Source organism: Vicia villosa, unplaced genomic scaffold, assembly GCF_029867415.1.
Source record: "Vicia villosa cultivar HV-30 ecotype Madison, WI unplaced genomic scaffold, Vvil1.0 ctg.002727F_1_1, whole genome shotgun sequence".
NCBI lineage: Eukaryota > Viridiplantae > Streptophyta > Magnoliopsida > Fabales > Fabaceae > Vicia > Vicia villosa.
In genome coordinates, this window is record NW_026706013.1 from 208904 (window position 1) to 232737 (window position 23834).

The 23834-nt window shown below is 32.2% G+C and overlaps 1 protein-coding gene and 1 long non-coding RNA gene across 3 annotated transcripts; one reads left to right on the forward strand and one right to left on the reverse strand.

The window, feature by feature from the left end:
- The first annotated feature begins 711 nt into the window (after nt 1-711).
- On the forward strand, nt 712-2818 carry LOC131639649 (uncharacterized). Of its 2 annotated transcripts, XR_009295013.1 has the most exons (8): nt 712-764; nt 844-910; nt 991-1085; nt 1244-1307; nt 1383-1442; nt 1904-1965; nt 2147-2207; nt 2443-2818. It is a non-coding gene; the product is annotated as an uncharacterized LOC131639649 (long non-coding RNA). The 2 variants fall into 2 exon arrangements; XR_009295012.1 differs by having other exon boundaries at nt 991-1307.
- Nucleotides 2819-12845: 10027 nt separating this feature from the next.
- Nucleotides 12846-15334, reverse strand: LOC131639647 (uncharacterized). The gene is made up of 4 exons (XM_058910131.1): nt 15254-15334; nt 13922-14483; nt 13705-13768; nt 12846-13556 (listed from the first exon to the last, which is right to left on the reverse strand). Exons 2-4 carry the CDS (start codon nt 14464-14466, stop codon nt 13104-13106), a joined length of 1062 nt encoding a protein of 353 aa, XP_058766114.1. The 5' UTR covers nt 14467-14483; nt 15254-15334; the 3' UTR covers nt 12846-13103.
- Nucleotides 15335-23834: the final 8500 nt, after the last annotated feature.

Genomic DNA, 23834 nt, shown 5'->3' on the forward strand with positions numbered 1-23834 from the left:
ATGAGTTATAAATCACCATAAACACTATAACGCCTAATTCAAAATGTCGTGATCAAATATTTTAATCTATCATATAAGAAAAGTCTACCATTTGCTCAATCCTAAGACCTTCCACATCAGCATCTGTTCCCTCAAAAATCCACATCAGCTTAGGCAGTTACACATTATTCTCTCATCATTCTCTCTGCATTGTGTGTTGCGGCAGTTATAACTGTGGAAGTTTCACACTATCAACTGCTCATGTGATCTTGCAGTTACAAATTCTTTACTCTCTCTGCCCATCCACGTTCCAAATCCCTTACACCCAAATCATTGTGATTTATTGTTTTCCCTTTTCCACTTCCAATCTTTCCTATATTCATGCAATTCAAGTAACGCTTTCAGAATCGTTTCAATCCACCCATTAATTTTCTCAATTGAAGTAACCCTAACATTAGATGGTAGCTCCTTCAACACCAACAATCACAGAGAAATATTGAAAGCAATTGAAGTTGTCGAACGAGATTCCTTCGCCATTGCTCAGAGCTTCACCTCCGTCTTCGAAGCACTCCGATTGTCCCTATCTCAATCCACCGACACCTCACTACATCATATTCAATGCTTCACCGACGCCGTCGGTCATCTTTAAGAATCCGGTACTCATTCCCCTTTTTTTCTCAAATATAACGCTCAGAATAATAATAATAATCATGACCTGTTTGTGGTTTGGTTTCAGTGCTTGATGCAGCAACTAAAGGGAATCGATATATAAATTCGTGTCTCAAGTAAGTTTTTATACATGTTTTTGATAATTTTCTCAGAAAGTTAAATGAATTAGATAAAGTTTGATGCTTAATGATGCAGATTGAATGAGGAAATGAAGATCGTAAACACGGGAAATCATTAAACAACCATGGTAGAACTTGAATTGGTAGTGTTTCTTTTTCTGATGTGTTTTGTGAAATTTGGGAAAATATCACAGTTGATTAGTTTCAGTGTTTTCTGTTACAGTGATGTTGATTCTGAACTGTTAATGGTTGTTGCTGAGGGTTACATTTGTGAAAATTGATGATGATGTTGGTGACGCTGAAAGTCACAGGAAATCAGTGAGATCTCTCTTTGTTTTGCGTATTCATGAAATTGGACAACAAAAGAGCATACAACTATGTGTTATTGCTTAGAATTTTCAAATTATTTGTCCCAGACTTCCTAGGATTAGTAGATGTGTATGAAATATTAATTTCTTTCATGCGTGTATTTATAGGACAAGTGGTCTTCGGCTTATGATTGTAGAACTAGTCTTCTGTCTATTCAAAGTCTATTGGAAGGTTTGTTATTTATTTATTTTATGAGTTTTGTAGTCACCTTTATGTGTTTGTCTGATCAATTTTTCCGAACAACAGAGCCTAACCTGGAGAGTCCTCTAAATAGCTACGCTGCATAGCTTTGGAATGATAAGGAAGGTTAGGATTTTTTTCGTTGTAAATCACGTGTGTTTCCTGAGTTAGTAATTATTTAAACCTCAAAACTATTTGAGAAGTTATTATGAGCTTATGGCAGTTATATTGTAAATATAAGTATCTAACAAACCATGCATTATTTGATTAAATGCATCATCCACCACTGTTTTGCTTTCGATGTTGTAATATTGACCAATATCAGTATCCATAACACCGAAAATTGAATTGTTTGAATAACCTAAGGTGCATATGTCATAGTAGCCAATGGCCTCTTTTTGTATTCGAGACCGATCTGTGAGAAGTACTGCAGAGATTTTCAAGCATTCACGCATTGTGATTGTATTAACTTTGGTAGAATTGTTGTATGTATTCTTTTTTTTTTGCAGTATCAGATATTTGTGAATATGGTAGTGTGTATGCATGTATGGTACGGTTTACTAATTATTCAACTTCTTTGAATGAAGAGAATGATAGTAGCGATGATGAAGATGTGACTTTTTTAAGCCTATAGAAGAAGTGAAAAAAGGTTAGTAGTCCTTATCTAACTTGCACCAATTGTACGTTATTGCTTTTGAAATTTTTTCAACGTTTCTTTCCCCTATTTGTTTCTTTCCCCTTTTGATTTTATACGCGTGGCTTTTCATATCAGTGTTTAACTTGGATTTAAAGACCTTAAGTGCCAGTGTTTAACTTGATCTCACCTGCAGTGTATGCTTGGAGAAGGTTAATGTCGGAGATGTACTTCATATCTTGCCTTGCCTTCATCAGGTCTGTTTAGTTGCTCTGCATTGTTTCATTTCAACAAATAGTTTGTTTTCTATTTGTTTGATGATATACCCTGCCAGCTCAACTTAGTCATTCTATGCGAATTTGGTATATTTCGATAATGGCATATTTTTGCTGGATTTGGTTGATATCGTTGATCTTTTTGCTGCTACTATCTGATACAAATTACAATTGTGTTCAAAATTCAAATCCCTTAACAACTTTTTCTTGCTTATAGACAATGTGGATCTTGGAACTGCTTGCAAAAAGTACTACAGAGTGTGATGTCTCAGCATATCTTGGCGCGTGCGGCTGCTAATTGTGAGAAACCAAAGTCTGGAACAAAGTATCAATATGCAGAGTTCAAAACAACAGGTTAATTCTAAGTTAGGTGTCATTGATCGGGTCCAGGGGAGGTTCGATTCGATTGAGGCATCTGTTTGAATGATTGAGCGGATTCTCAGTTCGTCGCAGCTCCTTCACCCATCAGATAGCGTAGCTTTGAATCTGATTTATATCGCGTCAAGTAATATGTATTCTGAGACTGAATGTTTCTATCGATGTTTCTAGCCTGCTTTGAATCAATGCTGCAACATTCACGACAGCAAGGCAGTTTCCAACTGGTATATTCTGTTTTTGTATATATTTAAAATATGTTAGATTAAGTTTCAGTATAATATTCTTTAATTATTTTCTTTACATATATGTTTCTCTCTTATAGTTGTTATGCTAATATACTTTTTCCTCACTGTTATTAGTCCCTATTATGCTGTATATGCCAAGATCCATGGTATTGATGTTTCTTTCTTTATTTATGCTTCTTTTAATGTAATGTAGTCATGAAAGTTATTCTGTTGCATCATGTGTTACCGTGCATAATGCTATTTACACACCCTATGGTCTTATCCATGGCTTTATTCGCGGTTGTGAGTGTTGCGATTGCGGTTTGAAGATGTTGTCGCGTAGATGTTTATTAAAAGAAATTTGAAATCCATAGTTGAGAGACGGTTAAATTTGAACTGGATGAGGTGTATGATCTTATAAGACATATGAGTGTTAAGCCAGATTCTGGTGTAGGCGGTACTTTGCTGAATTCATGGAAAATACACGGGAATGTGGAGTTGGTTGAAGTAAGCAACAAAGTGTATTCATTTCTTGCAGAAGATGTTTGACACTCAAATTCTGATGCAATATATGCAGAGTTGAAGAGGTTAGAAGGACTAATGCATGAAGCTGGATATCCTCTAGATATAGGATTTGTTTTCCATGATGTGGAGGAAGATGAGAAGACGAGTACGCATTTAGTTCAATATCGCGAAAATTATTTTCACGAGTGCATCGCAAAAGGACGTGGCACCCCAACTTGTCTGTTTTATTTATTTTTACATTTTTCTACACACATTTTATTATTGTTTGTCTTTCTTATATTTCTCTCTCCAATATTTTCTTTTCAATTATTTCTCTCCTTTGCAACCGCTTCACTCAACATTCCATAGTTCCATGGCATCTAACTTTGCCGACAAAAGAGGATTTACCTCTCAAGGTCTGTGTGGATGTGTTTTCACACAACTAGCTTTGCATTTTTGGGAGTAGTGTGTGTTAACCACAAATATGTTTTAGTGTAGAAAAAAAATCTAGACCCAATTTGAGAAATAGATGTCGAATTGGAACATGGATATCTCAGCATTCCATTGCTCAGTTCTAATCATGATGTAACTAAAAATATGTTTTATGTTGTTTCTGTTCCTGGTGAATTTGTGTTGGCAAATAAAATTTCATGTAGTATGTGATTTGTTGACAAAACATGTTTCTTGCTATGATTCTAAGAATGCTCTGAAAATAAAATATAGAATTTCAAATACCAATGAACAAAAAGATTAATTATCTAGAATCTGAAAGTTAAGATGGGGAACATAGATTTATCAACAATAAAAAGAATATGAAAAACATACTGTGAGGTTGATTATTATTATGGAAGAGAAGACAACGAAGTAAACAATGAATTTTAAGTGCGGCTGATTCGTGACCGATTCGTGATTGTAATTCTCGCGATAAATAGCATTGTTGTATAATTAAATATATTTTATATAAATGCTTAATTATAATCTTATTATTTGTCGTTTTTCACTTGGTTGGTTTTGACTATTAGTTTGAGTTTAAATATGTCTTTCAAATGTTTCTGAACAGACATACTCCACACGTGGTATTTGAACAATGTGTATTTGTGCATAAGTGTTTAACTTTATTTGGCTTATCTTCCTTGACAGACTTACCAACATGGGAGTACTGTGACTCAATCTCTGTCGGAGGAGGATATTAATGTAAAATTCTTGAAAGAATTATAGGCACCGATTTGTTATATCTTTTAAAAATTTTCATTTTATTTTTATTATATTTTTGGAACAAATGAGCGTATCAATTTTCTTTTGTATCTTCATATTTATTTTTTCATATAATTTTTATTTAACTATCTTATTTAATTTTTTTATGTAAAATAAATCATTTCAAACAAATGAGCGTACCAAACTGGTACCCGTGCGAATGCACGGGTATCCCGTTAATATTCAAAATATTGAATATTAGCGGAAGCACGAAGTTAATGATTAAAATATTGAGTTTTACGGGAGCACGAAGTTACTAATCAAAATTTTGAATATTATCGAAAACATTAAGTTATTGATTCAAATTTTGAATATTAACGGGAACAAATTTTGAATATTAACGGGTAAATATTAACAAGAACACGGAGTTATTGACAAAATATGAAATATTAAAGAGAACACGAATTTACTGATATATTTTTTTAAATATATTAACCGAAACATTAAGTTACTGATAAATTTTCAGAATATTGACGGGAACAAATTTGAAATATTAACGGAAACACGAAGTTATTGATCAAAATAATGAATATTAACGGGAACACAGAGTTACTGATCAAAATAATAAATATTCACGAGAACATGAAGTTACTGATCAACATATTGAATATTAACGGGAACAAATTTGAAATATTAACGGGAATACGAAGTTACTGATCAAAATAATGAATATTAGCGGGAACATGAACTTACTGATCAAAATGTTGAATATTAACGGGAACATGTATTGAATAAAATATTGAATATTAACAAAAACATGAATTACTGATCAAAATATTGAATATTAATGGGAACATGAAGTTACTCGTCGGAATATGGAATATTAACGGGAAAATGATGTTTATTGATTTAAATATTGAATATTAACGAGAACATGAATTTATTGATCAAAATATTAAATATTAACGGGAACATGAAGCTACTAATCAAAATATTGAATATTAACGAGAACATGAAGTTATAATTTTGGCATCAATCCAACTCAATTATTATTTAGCTACTACAAGATATATATTCTATTGTTTATCAATTTCATTATTATGTTTTATTTAATTTTTATATTCCCTTAATATTAGCGTGCCAGAATGGGTACCCGTGTGAACGATTATAATTTTGCTACTACAACATATATATTATATTCTTTATCAATTTCATTTTTCATTTTATTATGTATCTTTACTAAACGAAATGCATCATAATAATAATATCATTTTCTTTTTTCTATAAAAAAATACAATATTGAACAAAATAAACATGCCAGAACCGGTACCCGTGCAAACGCACGGGTATCACTATTAACTTACATTTTTTAATCAACCCTTATACCCAAACTATTAGCAAAATATTTTTTTCCAAACATCTTATCTTATTATATCAACCTCTCCCCTAAAAATTGATCTTTCCCTATCATCTTTAATTTCCCTCAATCACAATGCGCGAAAACGACGGGTACCCGTGCGAACGCACGGGTAAGACACTAGTGTACAATGAAAGTAATATATTATAATAAATTCAAAGTTTGATTGCATCTTTTAGTTATTTGAGAATACGATTACTAAAATATATCATGTCTTCAAAATCATTTGAAGTATTTTAAATATATATTCGGAAAGTCTAGCATTAAATTGGAATTGAAATGAATGCTTTTGTATTGTATTTTTTATGTATTTATCAATAATCTCAAATATATTTATTTATTTTTTATCAAATCATATCAAGGAATGTATTTATGTAAATGATTTTTTTTTTTAAAATATGGTCGTATGGAGATAGTGTACAAAAATCATTACAATGATTTAAATTTTTGTTGGTAAATTAAAGATTGATAAATACGTATTTATTAATAATTAAAAGATTAAATATTATAAATATTCTGGTGACTTTTATTTTATCATATTTGTAGACACTTTCATATTGCCGTTGCATGCTATTAACCTAGGTGTTGCGAGATTGTTTACAGATTCACCTTTTTCAGTTTTTAGCGATCTTGAATTTGTAATGATCGATGTATTTTTAATTTGAATTAATGAATATCTTTTTAGTAAAAAAAAAAGATTAAATTATCGTGTGATAAAAAAAAAGATTAAATTATCCTTTAAAATTTTAATTAAATTTTATTGTAACGATTATATTTAACTATATATTTTTAAATTTACATTTATATAAATGTGAGTTTAAATATTTTTGTTTTTAACTTAATTAATCAATTCTATTTGTTTATTGTCACCGGAGAGACTAATAAATTTTAATATAATTATTAATTTATTTTATCCAAATTAAATAATGTTCAAGAATCATACAGATAATTAAATTTCTATTTCATAAGTTAGTATTAGTATAATATCTATTATATATTAATTAACAAATGTTTTTATTTAAGAGTTATAATTTCAACATCAATTCAATATTCTTTATTTTATCACTCATTTTTGTTATAATTTAAACTTAAACTCAATATTTATTATTATATCACACTTCTTTTTTTTTTTCAGTATCACTAATATCTTGAGAAGTCCTAACCATTATTCTGCAACATTGTAACATTGTTTGATCCATTTTATATTTGACTATTCAAATTAATTGTTGTTTGTGTATAGTAATATAAAATTTTGAATGATTCACGGCTTTTGGTATATCCATTTTGTTTTGACATGTGAATAATCATGTGTGGCTCTTCCCATTTCACTTATTTTTTATTTGATTTTCATAGTAATTAATATTAATAAATTATTAATAATGATTATATTAATTAACATTAATCAACCTAATAAAAATAAAAATGATATTAATTAACAAACCTAAATTATTAATCAGAAAAATAATATTTTTTCAAAAATTAATGTAAAATAATAATAATATTTTAAAAGTTTTTTCCGCTAAATAAATTCACAGGTTAACCTTTTTGTTTTCCAATTCTAATTATTATCCACAAGATTATTTACATTATACAAAGTACTGATATCACGTTTTTATAACCAACGATTCTAAAATAAATGCACCACCATTTATTTATGTCATTAAAACCTGAAATCTTATAATCATTACATTGCCTTTTATTTATTTCTATACCAACTATCCCACGTTTCCAAAAATAAGATCTCTACCTTCAAATAGTTTTAACCAATAAAATATTTATAATTATTTCAATTAAATAGTCAATTTTTAATAGATAATTAATGTAATTTATGGTAAAAAATATGATTTTTTCAATAAGTAAATTATTAATAATTTTAATAATAAATTAAATTAATAGAATGTTTTATTGTTTAATTTAACTAAAATTATTAGACTACAAAATACTTATTTATTCAAGAAAATCCTCTTAATATATTATTTTCTACAACTTGCATAATACAATGAATTGAAGATTATCCACCTGCTTTGCATGATGAAATTTTGATATTGAATCACTCAGAAAATAATGATGCACTTTATAAGAATAGTAATCCTAGAAGATTTCATTCGTCTTTTTTTCACATTTACAGCCTTTGAACATATAATTTAATGCCTTTAATTGTTATTTTTGTTATATATATATATATATATATATATATATATATATATATATATATATATATATATATATATATATATATATATATATATATATATATATATATTTGTTTTTTAATATAAATTATCTTAAAATAAATGAGGTATTATTAATTTTGCTATTTAAAATTACTATAACTATAAATATTTATTTAAAAATTACTCATAAAATACGGTTCTATACATAAAATAAATGATTATTTTTTCACTAAATTTTTATAACTTAATATAATATAATAAGTTAGGCATTATTTATTTTAAACAAATAAATAATTAGACTTGGTATAAATATATGACATATTTAAAATATAATGTTTTTGAAAATTTAACAATATTCATCACTTACGTAGTTGAAATATATAAATAAAAACGGATCATTATGAATAGTTTTAACTATTTATTTTGAATTTTGAATTATCCCATAGCTATTTATTCAACTTTTTAATATTAATATTATGGTTATCTTTTATAATAACCATAATATATATTTAGATCATTTGAGCTAGACAACAAAACTTTTGCCTAGACAATAAAGGTTTTATTGAAAGAAGAAGGGAACAGGACGAGTACAAACTTAATTCATTTATTACAAACATTTCTTGTAGGTGGACACAGTTTAGAAACCATCATGAGCAATTTGGAAGGCAAGAGCCATGCCGTCGGGCATTTTGGTGGTATGGAACTTAAGCCCCTCCACAGATGGTGCCGTCTTACCCCCTCCTCCGAAAATGAGGTCGATCAAGACACCACTAACCGCAACAAACAACAGACCTGCCACAGTGCCAGCCACAAACCCTGCCAATGATACAATGAACACAGCTCCATCCAAATCTACGACTGCCTCTGTCACTGCCGCTTCAAATATCATTACTTGTTAACTATAAAGTTATTGTTAAAATTATTAGTCTATTGGGGTTGCTTAAGTAATTTAATTATTATTAATACTTTGGATATTATTAGTATTATCTTAAGTATTGTTATTAATTAATATTATTATTAAGCGTTATTAACGAATTAGTTTAATTAGTTTATTGTTAGTGAAGTTATTGGGTTCTTTTTCGTTTTTGGGCCACAGAGCAACATCAAAAAAAATGGTTATTGGACTTGGTACTGGTCCAGACGTGGGTCACATGATGGACCGGGTCAGAACCGACCCGGGTCCACTATTCACTTTCTCCCACAAACGAAAACCCTAGCGCCACCTCCATGGCCGCCGCTACAACAACCACCCAAACCCTAATTCAATCTTCGCCCAGGCCCACGAATTGGATCAAATTCACACTCAATCTAATCAAATCTTCAGTGAACAAATTTGAATCAATGATGAACATAATCAAAACTTACCATAATAATACTTTCATTAAAAAATCTGAATCAAGGAATTTACAACAATCAAATCTCAGAATTGTAAAATACAAATCAAATCTAAAACTAAACCTAATTGAATCTAAGATTTCCTAATCAAAATCAAACCCTAGGCTATAAAAGAAAAAGGAGAAATCAGATGAAGGGGATTGGTTTGCTGGGAAAATAGTGGAGGCGCCGCTCGAACCCAGCACTAGAAGCTTCGTCTTCACACCTGCAAACGAAAGAAGGAGAAGGGGATTATAAGAAGATTCGGAGCATACACGATCCTGAAAGCAAGAACCAAAGGTAACGAGATCAATCCACTTAGCTTACGATCCCGGATTTACATGTTTGATTGTTGTGTATTGTTTGTTGTTCTGGAAATTTTGGTTTAGATAGGTTAGGGTTCTTCAAATAGGGTTAGGGTTCATGGGTTTCGTGAAGGGTTTCTGGGTTTTCTGGGTTGGGATATGAAGATGGGGGCCGAGGGAGATGAAGATCATGGTGATCTTCATCGAAAACTGGGTGAGGACGGTGGTGAGAGGTGGTTCCAATGGTGGTTTACGGTGGGGCTGAGGGTTGTTTTCTGGGTGCATTCATAGGAAAGGAGAGAGCGTCTAGAGAGAGAAGGAGAGAAGAGAGAGAAAAAAAGGAAGAAAAAGAAAGGGAATCGGAGAAGGGTGTTATTTTATATTACCAGACGCGCCGTTGGATGACGACAAGTGGCCCTCCCATGGCCACTTGTCTGCAACACTAAACATGATTCAGTGTGCCATCCCTTCCTACGCGCCCTCATCATAAACACATGCAGGCCCTCTGATTTGTTTAGATCTAGATCCAACGCTCCAAACCTGAGCACACATCATAGCGCCATACACACGCACACACCAAACCAACGGATCCTTAAAATTAGATGGGCTCAGCCCAGTAGCTTTTAACACCACCCCAATTTGCTACCCTTCAATAAACCACACCCCCTGCGCCTAATAAAAATAATTAATTTCTATATGATAATTTTAATAATTGATTAATTGTTTTTTTGGATGATTCAATATAATTTTCTCCCCGAACCAACCATACTTATTGGTCGCATTAGGCGAGAAATAATTTGGATCAAAGTTAATTTAATTTACTTATTAATAATGATTTAATTAATATGTTTGTTAATAATTCTATTAATTCTAAATCAATTCTCTCCTCGACCCGACTGAAGCTATCAGTCTCTGTAGACGAGAGATAAAAATACACAAACTAAAACACTTTCAATTTGCTGCCCGCGATGATCAATCTATCGATCTGAGTAATCAGCAATGCCCATTAATCTGTTAGCTATACTGATCAAATCTATTGATCACTGCATCTAACAGTGACATATCAAACCAGGGTTGTACGCCCAAACACTTAAAACACATCCAACCACAAATCGGAGATTTTCATCTCTTCGATACTGCGAAACTACGAAGGTAATTCAAAATACCTTTTCAAAACTGCGAAACGGTAATTCAAAATACCGTCAACACATTCATATCAAATTCAAAGGCGTACAATCCTGTGCCCGAACTACGTTGACTCTGATTCTCCATAAGGAGATACGTAGGCACTTGGATAACCAAGGCGAGTCCCCCTCCCTAAAATCTCAATTTTCCCCCTATTCACTTTCTTAGCTATTAAACCTCAATATTTTAGCCATAAAATTGTTACCTTAGATTCAAAGCCATAGGAAAGGGTCGAGGGTGCCTAACACCTTCCCTCGACCTGATTATAATAACTTACCCCGATCTCTAAACTGCGTAGGGTTTCCTATTCGCCCTTCAGAATAGGTGGCGACTCTAAAAAGTCTAAATTTTTAGGGCAGGTTGCTACAGCTGGCGACTCTGAAAGTCTATTTTTAGGGCAGGTTGCTACAACAAGAATTAGCACAAGAATCCTAGTAGCTTCTGAACAATCTGCAAGATTAGCACAAGAATCCTAAGAATCCCATCAACAAACAAAAAAGACATCATGCTTAGCAATATATCATTACATAGAGTCTAATAGTAACCACCTTGGGGTATAAATATATGCATATGACCAATGTGATGCCATGACCACTTCCAAACATATATAACTTTAGTATTCTAACACATTGACTATTCTAAGCCTTATTAATGCATCCACCACATTACAGTTGTTGTTTAAACAATATGAGAAGGTTGGATCAACATGGCATGAAAGAGAACTAAAAGAAGATTTTGAAACTATCAATAGTAGCCCAATTTTAAAAACACAATCTCCTTTAGAAAAGCAAGCTGCAAGTCTTAATACCAGAAAGATATTCATGAAATTCCAAGAGTTGTTAGTAGAGACAATGGATCATGCAACAAAAATTGATGATCTAGTAACTCTCGCCATTTACTTGGTTGCTAAATTTGGGGAAAACCAAACATCTCATATCGTTACTTTTAATTCTTCTGAGATGAAAGATAGTTGCAGTTGTCAGATATTTGAATATGCAAGAATCATTTACAGGTAAATATTGGAAGTCTTCAGAGCTAAAAATATTCTTACACCTAATCCTTATTATGTGTTGAAACGCCAGACAAGGAATGCAAATACTGGTGCGTAGTTAGATGAACATGCATCTGAACTGCCTAGTAGTTCCCGTGACTCTACGATAGTACGCTATAACAATATGCGTTAAGAAGCAATCAAGTATTTGGAAGAAGGTGCTAAATCAGTCCAAACATATCATGTTGCAATGAAAGCTTTGCTAGAAGATACTAAGAAGGTTTGTATTCTAAGAAAAGAGAGCACTGGAACTGCAGATGGACCTACAATAGAGAGCAGATGGATCATATATGTCATAAAGTTAAAACAAATTATAAATTACAGCCTATATAATTTTTTTTTTCTCTATGCTATTCATAGAGTCATTTTACCAAATTCTCAAAGTAGTTTCTAGTCACACTGCAAAACAAATGGATTAGAAATCAAACCAAACAATTTGGGCACGATCATTATTCATTAGTGATGTCATTAATATAGTATTCATTATATAACTGCATACTGTAACAAAATTGTCACACCAACAGAACCAATAGATGGAAAACATTCCAAAACATGAAAAGAAAATGCAAACAAAACAACATACCAATAATAAGGAAACTTATCAAGAAACAAATGTACAAAGTATATCTCTTTTATCAGGAAACTTAAGGAAAATGTATCAAATTACTCCAACCAGAACAAAAGGTATTAATAAGTAATAGTTTTAATATGAGTGAGTCACACTAATAAATAATGATGTGGAATTGGTCTGTGGCCCAGACGAGCTATATGTAAATTCATTTATTATATCGGCCTTTGCAACTCAATTTCATGATTTCGATCATTTGAGCTAGACAACAAAACTTTTGCCTAGACAATAAGGTTTTATTGAAAGAAAAAGTGAACAGGACGAGTACAAACTTCATTCATTTATTACAAACATTTCTTGCAACTCAATTTCATGATTTCGGTCATTTGAGCTAGACAACAAAACTTTTGCCTAGACAATAAGGTTTTATTGAAAGAAGAAGGGAACAGGACGAGTACAAACTTAATTCATTTATTACAAACATTTCTTGTAGGTGGACACAGTTTAGAAACCATCATGAGCAATTTGGAAGGCAAGAGCCATGCCGTCGGGCATTTTGGTGGTATGGAACTTAAGCCCCTCCACAGATGGTGCCGTCTTACCCCCTCCTCCGAAAATGAGGTCGATCAAGACACCACTAACCGCAACAAACAACAGACCTGCCACAGTGCCAGCCACAAACCCTGCCAATGATACAATGAACACAGCTCCATCCAAATCTACGACTGCCTCTGTCACTGCCGCTTCAACTGCCACTTGAACAGCAAAGGCGCCAATCTCTGATAATGTCGATAACGAGTTGGACAGCACAGCCTCGATCTTGTGTTCTGCAGTAAATATGTCCCATACCATCAATCCAGCGCTCACCACCAACACTGCAATCCCAAGTCCTGCACTTGCCAATTCAAGTTTTGGGATTGATGCTCTTCCAGATTCCTCGATGATACTATTATACACCTGTGATTAGTTGGATAAATTATATAAATCCTTGTGTTACTTTACTGTGTAAATCATAACGTTAATATATAAATAGTGCAAAAGTCATATTTTAAGATCGGAAAATATGTACTATATATTGTACACCTGTTACTTTGTGAATGCATACCTCGAGCTTTTGTGCATCTTCCAGGAACTCAAATTCACCTTCATAACCAAGCTGGTTCTTATGTCTGTAGGCAATCAACAATAAAATTGTTGCTTGTTATCCTTGGTGACCAAAATAATGACAATCATAATCATGTAGCCTTATTGATCCTAAATATTATTTTGAACATAATTTCCCTAGAATTAGTGAATATAAGCCAAGGAGAACAGAGCCTTACTTCTCCACAAGGTCGGGAAATTTGATGCCTTCTTGCTTGATCAGCATGGAGTAAGCTTTAGAGAGAGCTCGAGCTGAGCCACTCTTACACTTGTTTGTGTACTCCCACATACATTGCTTGTACATGGACACTTCCTTAGCCAAAAGTCGTTTCTTAGATATGTTGTCAGGGTCGAGCTCCGCAAGTTCAGTAACCAAGGAGTCGAAGTGAGTCTTAATTTTGTCGATACAAGTCACTCGTAAGCTACAGTTCCTAATCGCTTGCATACTCATATTGATCCCATATTTAATATAATCGACGGTTTCCTTGGCAATGTCCGCCTTCTTCTCGTCTCCCTCAAACTTCTTATTAAAATTTTCACCATCCTGAAGCAGGCTTACGACTTTATCATGAGCTCCATTGCATTCTTTCAGGTATTTGACACGTTCAGGCTCTGACTTAATTTTTTCCATGAGTCGCTCTTCTTGATGCAAAAGTAACGCAGCAAGCTTGCTCAGTTGCGCATTCTCCAACAACATCACAACATCATCGTCTCTTAAAGCCATTATTGAGCTGAGTTAGCCTGTCTCATTTCAAAATATGTACTTTTCAGTTGTCATTAACATAATTTTTCATAATACTTACATTATTTCGTACCACCACCAAAAGGCTTTACCAACTAAAGTAGATGACATACACTTATTTTTAAGTGGGAAATCTTACATATAAAGGATCCACTTGCCCTTATCATACATACTAATACTATATATACAGTTATCAGTAGGGCTATAAACAAGCCGAATAATAATACTGAATATTGCAAGGCTCAGCTCGCTTCGGTAAAATCACGAGCCAAGCTTTTTCGAGCCGAATATTGACCGAACATAAAAAATTAAGGCTCAGCATCGGCTCCGCTCGGTTGGATCTCGAGCCGAATATTCCGAATATCTCGAGCCACATCAAGCTTTCAGGTAAAAAAAATAAATGAGTAAGCTTTCAGTTTTGCGGGTGGTCGGATGGTTTGTATCGGTTTTAGTTTAAAAAACTGATTACAAAAACCTCAATGAATTTATGAATCTAAGACATGAAAACTAAAAAAAATTGAAGGTAGAATTTAATACAGAAGAAGAAATTGTAGTAAATTTATAAACATCAGAAGAAGAAACTGTAGCTAAGAAAATGGATGGAATTTAAAGATTGTGAAGACAATATATTAAAGGAAAAAAAAACAAAGAAATAAAAACAAAATTGAAAAAAATTATAAAAAGTTAAGATAAGTTGAAGAGGATAGATTGTTGGTTGAGTTAAGTAATCCAAGCTTAAGATAACAAAATACATATACTAGTAACTTACAAGTTATGTCAAGGAAACTGTTATGTTTTAAGGACGGGTGGATTGAAATTTGAAATACGAGTAATAAGCTTTGAGGATAACTGCTGTTTATATAGAAAAAAAAATGGAGTACTGTAGTCGGTAGATAGCATTTATCACGTGCTTTAAAACTGTGGTCGGTATACAAGGATAGCATTTAACAAATTATTATCTATTTTATTTTAGGAAAATGATTAATTGTGCGAAATTTTTTTATACGAAAACCAACGAATTATGTGGCATTTTTACTCAATTGTGTTATTGTTACCGTCACTAACTTCGGTCAAATCAACAAGTAGGGGTGATCAAAACCAAACCAACCCAATAGAAAACCGCAAACCAAACCAAACCAAACCAAAACCGCAAAAAACCGCATTTGGTTCGGATTAGTTTGGGTCATCTTTTAACAAAACCGCATGGTTCGGTTTGGTTTGCGGTTTGTATTTTATAAACCGAACCAAACCGAATCAAACCGCATTATGTTACAACCTAACTTTTACTTAACTCACATCCAACCCAAACTTAAATCTATAATACCTTAACCTTATGATTACGAACAATTTTCTCATCCTTACACATGATTTTAGTCCCGATCTTCTCAAATCTCTAATAGCATTATCGCTTCTTCTTTGTCACATACATCTTCCCTCTTTTTCTATAATCTTTACTCTCTTATATTCTTTCTTTTTCACCTTCTCATTTTTATGCAAATGTTCCCTTTTGTTTTTATCGCACATCTTCTTCTCTAATCTCCCAACTCATTTGTTTTTTCTTTTTCACATTCACTAATCTCTCGTATCTTCTATTTTTTTGTTTCATTCTAATAATTTTTATATTATTTTATACTATTATTTTATGTTTATTATTCCACTTTTGTCCAATTTAATTTTTACATATTAAATAGAAAGTTATTGTCAAAATATGACGGGTTTTGTTGTTATTTGATAGTGTATGAATGTCTAAATACAAAGTTATGTTATCATCTATATGTATATGAATGGTTCAATAAAATATTTCTAAAAAACCGAACCAACCGCACCGAACCAAACCGCATTAGGTTGGTTTGGTTTGGTTCGGATTTTTTTTAAAAGCCAACCGAACCAAACCAAACCGCACAATTTTTTCTCTTGCGGTTCGGATGATTTTTTTCGTCAAAACCGCCCAAACCGCACCGCGATCACCCCTATCAACAAGTTACAATTCCGTAAATTCAAAATAAAACTCTAAATGCATAATAAATTGTTAGAAAATGATTAATAGCTGTTCTCCTTTCTCACAGCTTATCCCATTCCACTTTCTTGAAATAAAGCCTTTTAAAATCACAATAAACATGACTTTTATTTCCAGATTTAGATCTATATCATTTATGTGATGAAGATATGGTATTTTCAAAAGAGAAAACTTCACTGGTATCATTGAAACTAACCACTTCATGGTGGTTGAAAACCACGCCGCCCCGACGCCGGAGTATGATTGAATGTGCTGGTTTGAATAATGATTGAATGTGGTTATATGTGTTATTTGGGCTCCCATAGGCCATACATGTTAGGGGTGTTCGTGGTTCATGAACTGCACTGAATTGAACCACATAAATGGTTCAATTCAGTTTTTAATAACCACATTAATAACAATTCAGTTAATTGTTAAAAAAGTTTTAATTCAGTTATAAATTGGTTTAAACCGATTTGTATATATAAACCGGTTTAAAACCAATTTGTAGTTATAAAACCAATTTTATATTAAAAATTGTTTTAAATTAATCTATTTTGAAAATTTATTTTAAAAAATACTATATATATATATATATATATATATATATATATATATATATATATATATATATATATATATATATATATATATATATATATATATATATATATATAATGAAAATTATTAATCTAATTGATTAATCAAAATAAAAGAAATAATTTATTCATATGTTCAATCAAACAAATTAATTATTTTAAGTGGACACAAAACTTAAATTACAATTACATATTTACAATTTGACAAAGAAAAAACTGACACCATATACTAAATGAAAAATCATAAATAGTTCGAGTTTATTTTCGTAAAAAGGATGCGAATGATTTCTACTGATATATTAAGAGGCACCGAAGACAATTTTTGAATCAGCAACCGTCATGCCATCGTCAAATACAACTTTGATTTATAATTTTTATTATTTTACTTGTAACATTTTTATCTCTTCAAATTTTTCATTTCAAAATAAATTGTTATCTTACAATTATCCATTTGAAAGTAAAGAGCATACAAGTGCAATAAAACTACTTTCTTGAAATTTCGTGAGAATATTGTTCGCACCATATAGCATCCCTCATGATAAATATAGTATAAATTATGTTATATTTAAACTTCATAGATCATATAATATAACCAGTTTTTTTTTTTTTTTTGAAAATTTTTAGGAAAAATTTAATTTTTCAGATTTTGTTTTATTTTCAAGAAAAAATATTTTTTTACTTTCAGATTTTTTTTCAAAGTTTTTTATTTATTATTTTTTTTTAATTTTCGGAATTTTTTTATTTTAAAATTTCTTGGAAAAAAAATGATTTTTTAATTTTAGAATTTTTATTTTTTATAAAAAATTAATTTATATAATTAAACCAGTTTATAAAAGAAAACTGGTTTTGAACTGAATTTAAATTGTTTAAATTAAATGGTTCAGTTCATTAACCATTTAAATGGTTCAATTTTTTATAGTGCAATTCAGTTCAGTTTAAACATTCAATTCAATTAACCATATTTTTGAACATCCCTTATACATGTCACACACTTTTAATATCAAATATAGCTTCCAATTGGTGTGACTAGGGGTGTGCATGGATCAATAACCAAACTAAATTGAACTATATATATGGTTTGGTTTGGATCTTAAAACTATTTTATTAAAACCGGTTTATTTTTTTAAAACCGGTTTATATATGATTTGGTTCGGTTCTAAACTGGTTTTTTACAAAAACCAATTTTAGCAAAAAACCGGTTTTAAACCGGTTCTCTCAAAACCAGTTTTTATTTTCTTTTAAAAAACCAGTTTTATAAAATAACCAGTTTAAAATCAGTTTTTAGAAAAAACCAATTTTAAAACAAGATTTATATAAAAAAAATGTTTTTATATTTTTTTAACCATCCTTTTTTATTTTACTTAAACAAACAACTGTCCAATATAAGACAGTGCCTACACCAACACAGAACAAACAGCCAAAACCAAATAGGCCTAGATACCGAATGTAACACCCCACTTTTCCCAATTATAAATTACGGTAAAATAGTAATAATATTATCAGAGTAATTCAACACAAGTGGAATGTCACACTTTTCCAATAAAACAGAAACTAAAGTTTAAATACTTTATTTATTCGTTTCTCACAAAAATCAATAATACAGCGGAAATAGTTTTTATTTAAACCAAATCACGGCACACTTGCCACTAACAAACAAATCCACCTTAACTTGTGGTTCTCCAAAAATTAGAATTTAAAAGCGATACGTAACAAAATTCCATAAAAAAAACATTTGAAATAAATTCCCAAAAATTCCCGTGTTACGTATCAGAGCGACTCCTAAGACTCGATCAAGCAACACGTACTCCACGCACATATTAGGTACCTGAGTTACCTGTACTTCCGAAGAAGCACAGACACAGCAAACAAGAAGGAAAGGGGTGAGAACTACATTCAATAAATAACGGTGAATAATACATGCTAAGGAGTAGTACTCACACCTATCACACAATATCACATAATCACAATTTAACAATCAATTACAATAATGCAATATGACTCCATGTCTTGACACAAATGCATGTGGTACCAAACTCGGTTCATTCAATTGAACCCGATTCACTACGGAATCCGGATAATTCGCATACACTCCACTGAGCAACGAATTATCTCCACAACGACTCCACAAGTGAGTCCGGACCTACTAGGCATCTACCAAAGATCTTCACCTAGCAGTCTCCATGCGATGATATGCAATGCACCAAAAACAATATACATATTGAAATATACACAATATGCATATTACACGATCCGCCCGATCCACGATCCCCTTGATCACTCGTAAGCAACGCTTACCGTAATTCACATCGGAATTACAATCGCTGTCCAAATACAGCACACTTGCACATAATAATATCAATACTGATGAAAACCTGTTAACTGTCAATTCTGATCTATACTACTAACCGACAACTGTTAGTTCACTTCCAGATTTTATTATAATTCTATCATCAAAATATGTTCTGGTACTCAAACATTTTCCAGAACTGCTACTGCCAACCATTCACATTAATTCTGCAGTTCACTAATTATACCACCACTTAATTATACTACCACTTAATTAAACCAATTAATTATGTATAAATATTATTTTTAATTAAAGGTAAGTATATGGTGTGCATCTAATTAAAGTCATATTCCTATTATTAATTTCCTATTGTAAATGATATATTGATTTAGCATAATGCCTTACTGTAACTTAATCCAAGCAAATATATATATATATATATATATATATATATATATATATATATATATATATATATATATATATATATATATATATATATATGTGTGTGTGTGTGTGTGTGTGTGTGAAACAAGCATGGGGCGGCCATCCTATTTATGGGGCCCCCATCCCCAATGCATTATACTTCCCAATAATTAATCTTCTAAGGTTACACTATATATATATTAACATGATGCACTACTGAATTAAAATGAAAACGCAATAAACTAAGTGTGGGGCGGCCATCCCATTTATGGGGCCCCCATCCCCAATTAATTTTGTTTCTATGAAAAACAATTTCATGTGGTTAAGCATAATGCTACTTTTACAGTAATTAAATTAAAAAAAATAATAGTGAAATAAGTGTGGGGCGCCCACCCCTTGATAAGGGCCCTCATCCCCAATTCACACTTTATTTCCCTAATTCTTATCAGTATCAATTGTCAACATATGATTCCCAGCAATAGCATAATATTTTCACAGACACCCTATCATTGACACACAACATTTCCAGAGCACGATTCACAGCAACAACATCAAACAGTATGACCGCAAGAAGAATACAGATTTCACACAAATTCAATTCTTCGATTATACAAAAATATTCAATTCAAATTAAACAGTCACACCAGACAAAATTAACATATGAAATTCCTACGAGGGCAAGGACCCCTCACTACCCCTTCATGATTAAATCACCTATAATGAACCGATTCTCCCCCCTTACCTCGATTCTGGAAAGCTTGACTCAACAATGGTGAAACCCTCTTGCTTGGCCCCCTTGCTCCTCTCCTCTCAATGTTACGGTTCTTGATTCTAAATGAAAACTAACTTCTCATATCTACCACTAAACCCTTATACTCTTATTACTAAAATACCACTTCTACCCTTAACCACTAATGACTTAGTTTCTCCATTATATTAATAATAATAATATTAATAATAATAGTACTAATAATATTAATAACAGTAATAATAATAATGGCAATATTATTAATACTCTCACTAATAATTAATCTATCCAAGTCTAATATTACTAAATTAATATTATATCGACATTTCTAAATTATCCGTTCCGGTAAGGGTACTTCGCCTACGCGCTCGATCACACACCCAAAACAAGGACAAGCAATTAAAATATAACCTACTGACTAAATAATTTAAAATGGGGTGTTACACCGAACACGCAGCAGACTAAAAAATCAACCTTTGCAAACAACTCTCACCTCACAAACCTAAAACAAGTACACTATTAATTTAAACGAATACAATTTAGAGTTTAGACTAGGGTGTGCATGGTTAACCAAATTGTTATGATCCAAATATAAGCAAAGACCAATCATCAAAGTTTAATAAACAATTGGTTAGAGAAAAGAGACATGTGTCACTTGATCCAACAATTAAGGGATAACTCTAACATGAAAATATCCTCTTAACCCTCTATAAAAGGAAGAAAAGATTAGCAAAAAAGGGGTCTAGAAAAATGATTGGAATCACTCTCTTCTCTCTATGAGCTTATGCTCTTCTGGTTGCTATTAGTCTTGTACTTAGGCTATAGCATTGTTATCCTTCATTATCTTTCCTTTATCATTCTAACAATTATCTTCATTGTACTGTTTTTTTCTGAAGTTTATTGAATATAGTTTGAGTATTTCATTTCTGCATCTGTGTTGGATTACTGAGTTGTTACATTGGTGCTTTCATTGTCACCATGGCATGGGCTACATTAGTAGGAGCTCATTGGGAAAAAATAGAAGCCGAGTATAATGCTGAATGGGCAAAATTGGCGTATCTGAACGGTCCGGGATATACCGCATGGGACCGAATTGAAGCCAAATTTGACCTGCGACGCAAATACTATTCTGGAAGCTCTTCCCATGGTGTTCAGAACTCAATTGAAAAAGCTCCGACATAGTCATGTTCATCTCACTTCATATCTTCAATGACTGAATCGAATCGAGAACACAATTCGCTTATGGCTGAAACTGCACGCGAAATCCGAGAGTCGTGTGCAAGAATTCTCAAGTTGTTGCAAGAGGAGATGGAAGCTACCAAATCAACGAGCGATGCGGTTCCGACTTCGGATGGAATTCTTCTGTCAATTGAAGGAATTGATGAACATTCAGTCACTGATGAATCTGTCCAGGTGAAGAATTTAATCATGACTTCAGTTTCTCCTTCAATTGATTTCAACGGTGGAATAGTAGATCTACCAGAGGAAACAACATAGAAGCTCAGAAAGACGCCGAAATCATGTGTTGGTAAACTCGATGTCAAAATTACTTTTTCAAACTCGTATTTTTATGAGCATCTGGTCGTCGATTCCGATGTTGAAATTGATTGTTATAACACAAAGGTGACACCACTCGATATGGATAGAAAGCAAAACAACTCTCCAGTTGTAATCAACCAAGGGGTTTTCAATCTTTCTAATCACCTATCAGATCCACCGGACTTAGTTCCAGTTCCGCCACCGCCGCTTGCACCACCATGGCTACAACACTTGGTTTACCTAAGACAGCTCGACTCACCACCACTCACCATTGAAAGCAACAACTCCTTCTGACTTGATCAAGAGGTATTAACTAGAATCTCGTCTCAAACTGATAACTCAATCGCTCATCAAGTGATTAACATGTTGAGGAAAATTTCTATTAGTGATACAAGCGTTATTAGTAATCCGTTTCTTCTCTCATTGTATGCTTGTCCTATTGTAAGGGGATTCTCTAGTTTTGGACCAAGTGTATCTTACACCTACCATTTGTTTGTAGAAAGGCCTCTAAAAATTACTTTCTTTTGGAACATTGTTCTCTTTCAGTACATGATTACAAATTCTGCAAGGCTTCAAATTTCAGTTCCACAGCAAATTAAGCTCTTCATAGACAATGTTCTACTATCTTGTGCTACTTTTGAAAGCTTGCTATTGGGCACACAAGGCCTTTCATATGTGGTACAACTCTGCGATGCAATCTTATTGAAATGCAAGAAATTTGCTTTTGGCTATTGCATTGGCTATGCATTTAAACTTTATGTTTTTACTCTTTGCTTGGCTAAAATTGTTGGCAATGAATTGTTGATTGGTAAGCAAACCATGGTGAGAATTGTGAGATTTCTTTCACAACTCTGTAGAAGCTCTATATTTATCCATAATAAACAGTTTCATTTCACAATCAAGGATGGGCTTCAAGAATTGGGTACTCTAGATATTGGGGATATTGAATTGGTATATTGTACCATTTATCAATCTTTGGTGAGAAAATTTGAAGCTGATATGCTTGCCCTCTTGGAGGATGGTGGTTACTTGCTTGTTTATCATAGGGTCTTGCCACAACTTTCTCCATTAGCAAGACATTCTATAGAAGTATTTAACATGTTTGAAATTTGGCCATGGGCATTAAGTGATTCTGCATTGTATGCTCCTATTGTTTTCTCACCTGAGCCTATGGAATCATTACAAGGAGTTGACGGACAAGAAAGAAAGTTCATGTCCATAATAGAGAATGCAGAGTTGGGTCATTGGGTAATATGTGCATTGCTTAATCTAGCTATTATTGGACTTGTTTATGAAGTATTCACTGCTTCTAGAAAAGGTGGTAAATCTAGATTGTCTCAAGATGATCATACTCCATATGATTTCCATGAAATCATTTTTACAACAATTCAGCCACATCATTCCAACAACTCCACAAATGATAATCTTCTAATATCATTCGCATTGGTTTATGATATTCAAATTGATGTTGAGAAAATGTTAATGTTTGTAGTACTCTTTCAATTACAACACAGGAAATGTGCTATTATTCTATGCTTGGCCAATATCCTTCTAGCTGATACACCAAAAGTGGAAGCAATGGATTCATGTGTCCTGACCTCTTATCATTTTGCTCTCCCTTTCAATAGTCACAACATGATATCTACAAGCTTGACTTTAGAATACATGAAGATGACAATGAAAGGAAAACGCTCCATGAAATTTGATTCTGGTGGAAGTGGATATTTTTTCCTTCCCACAAAGACTTTACTATTC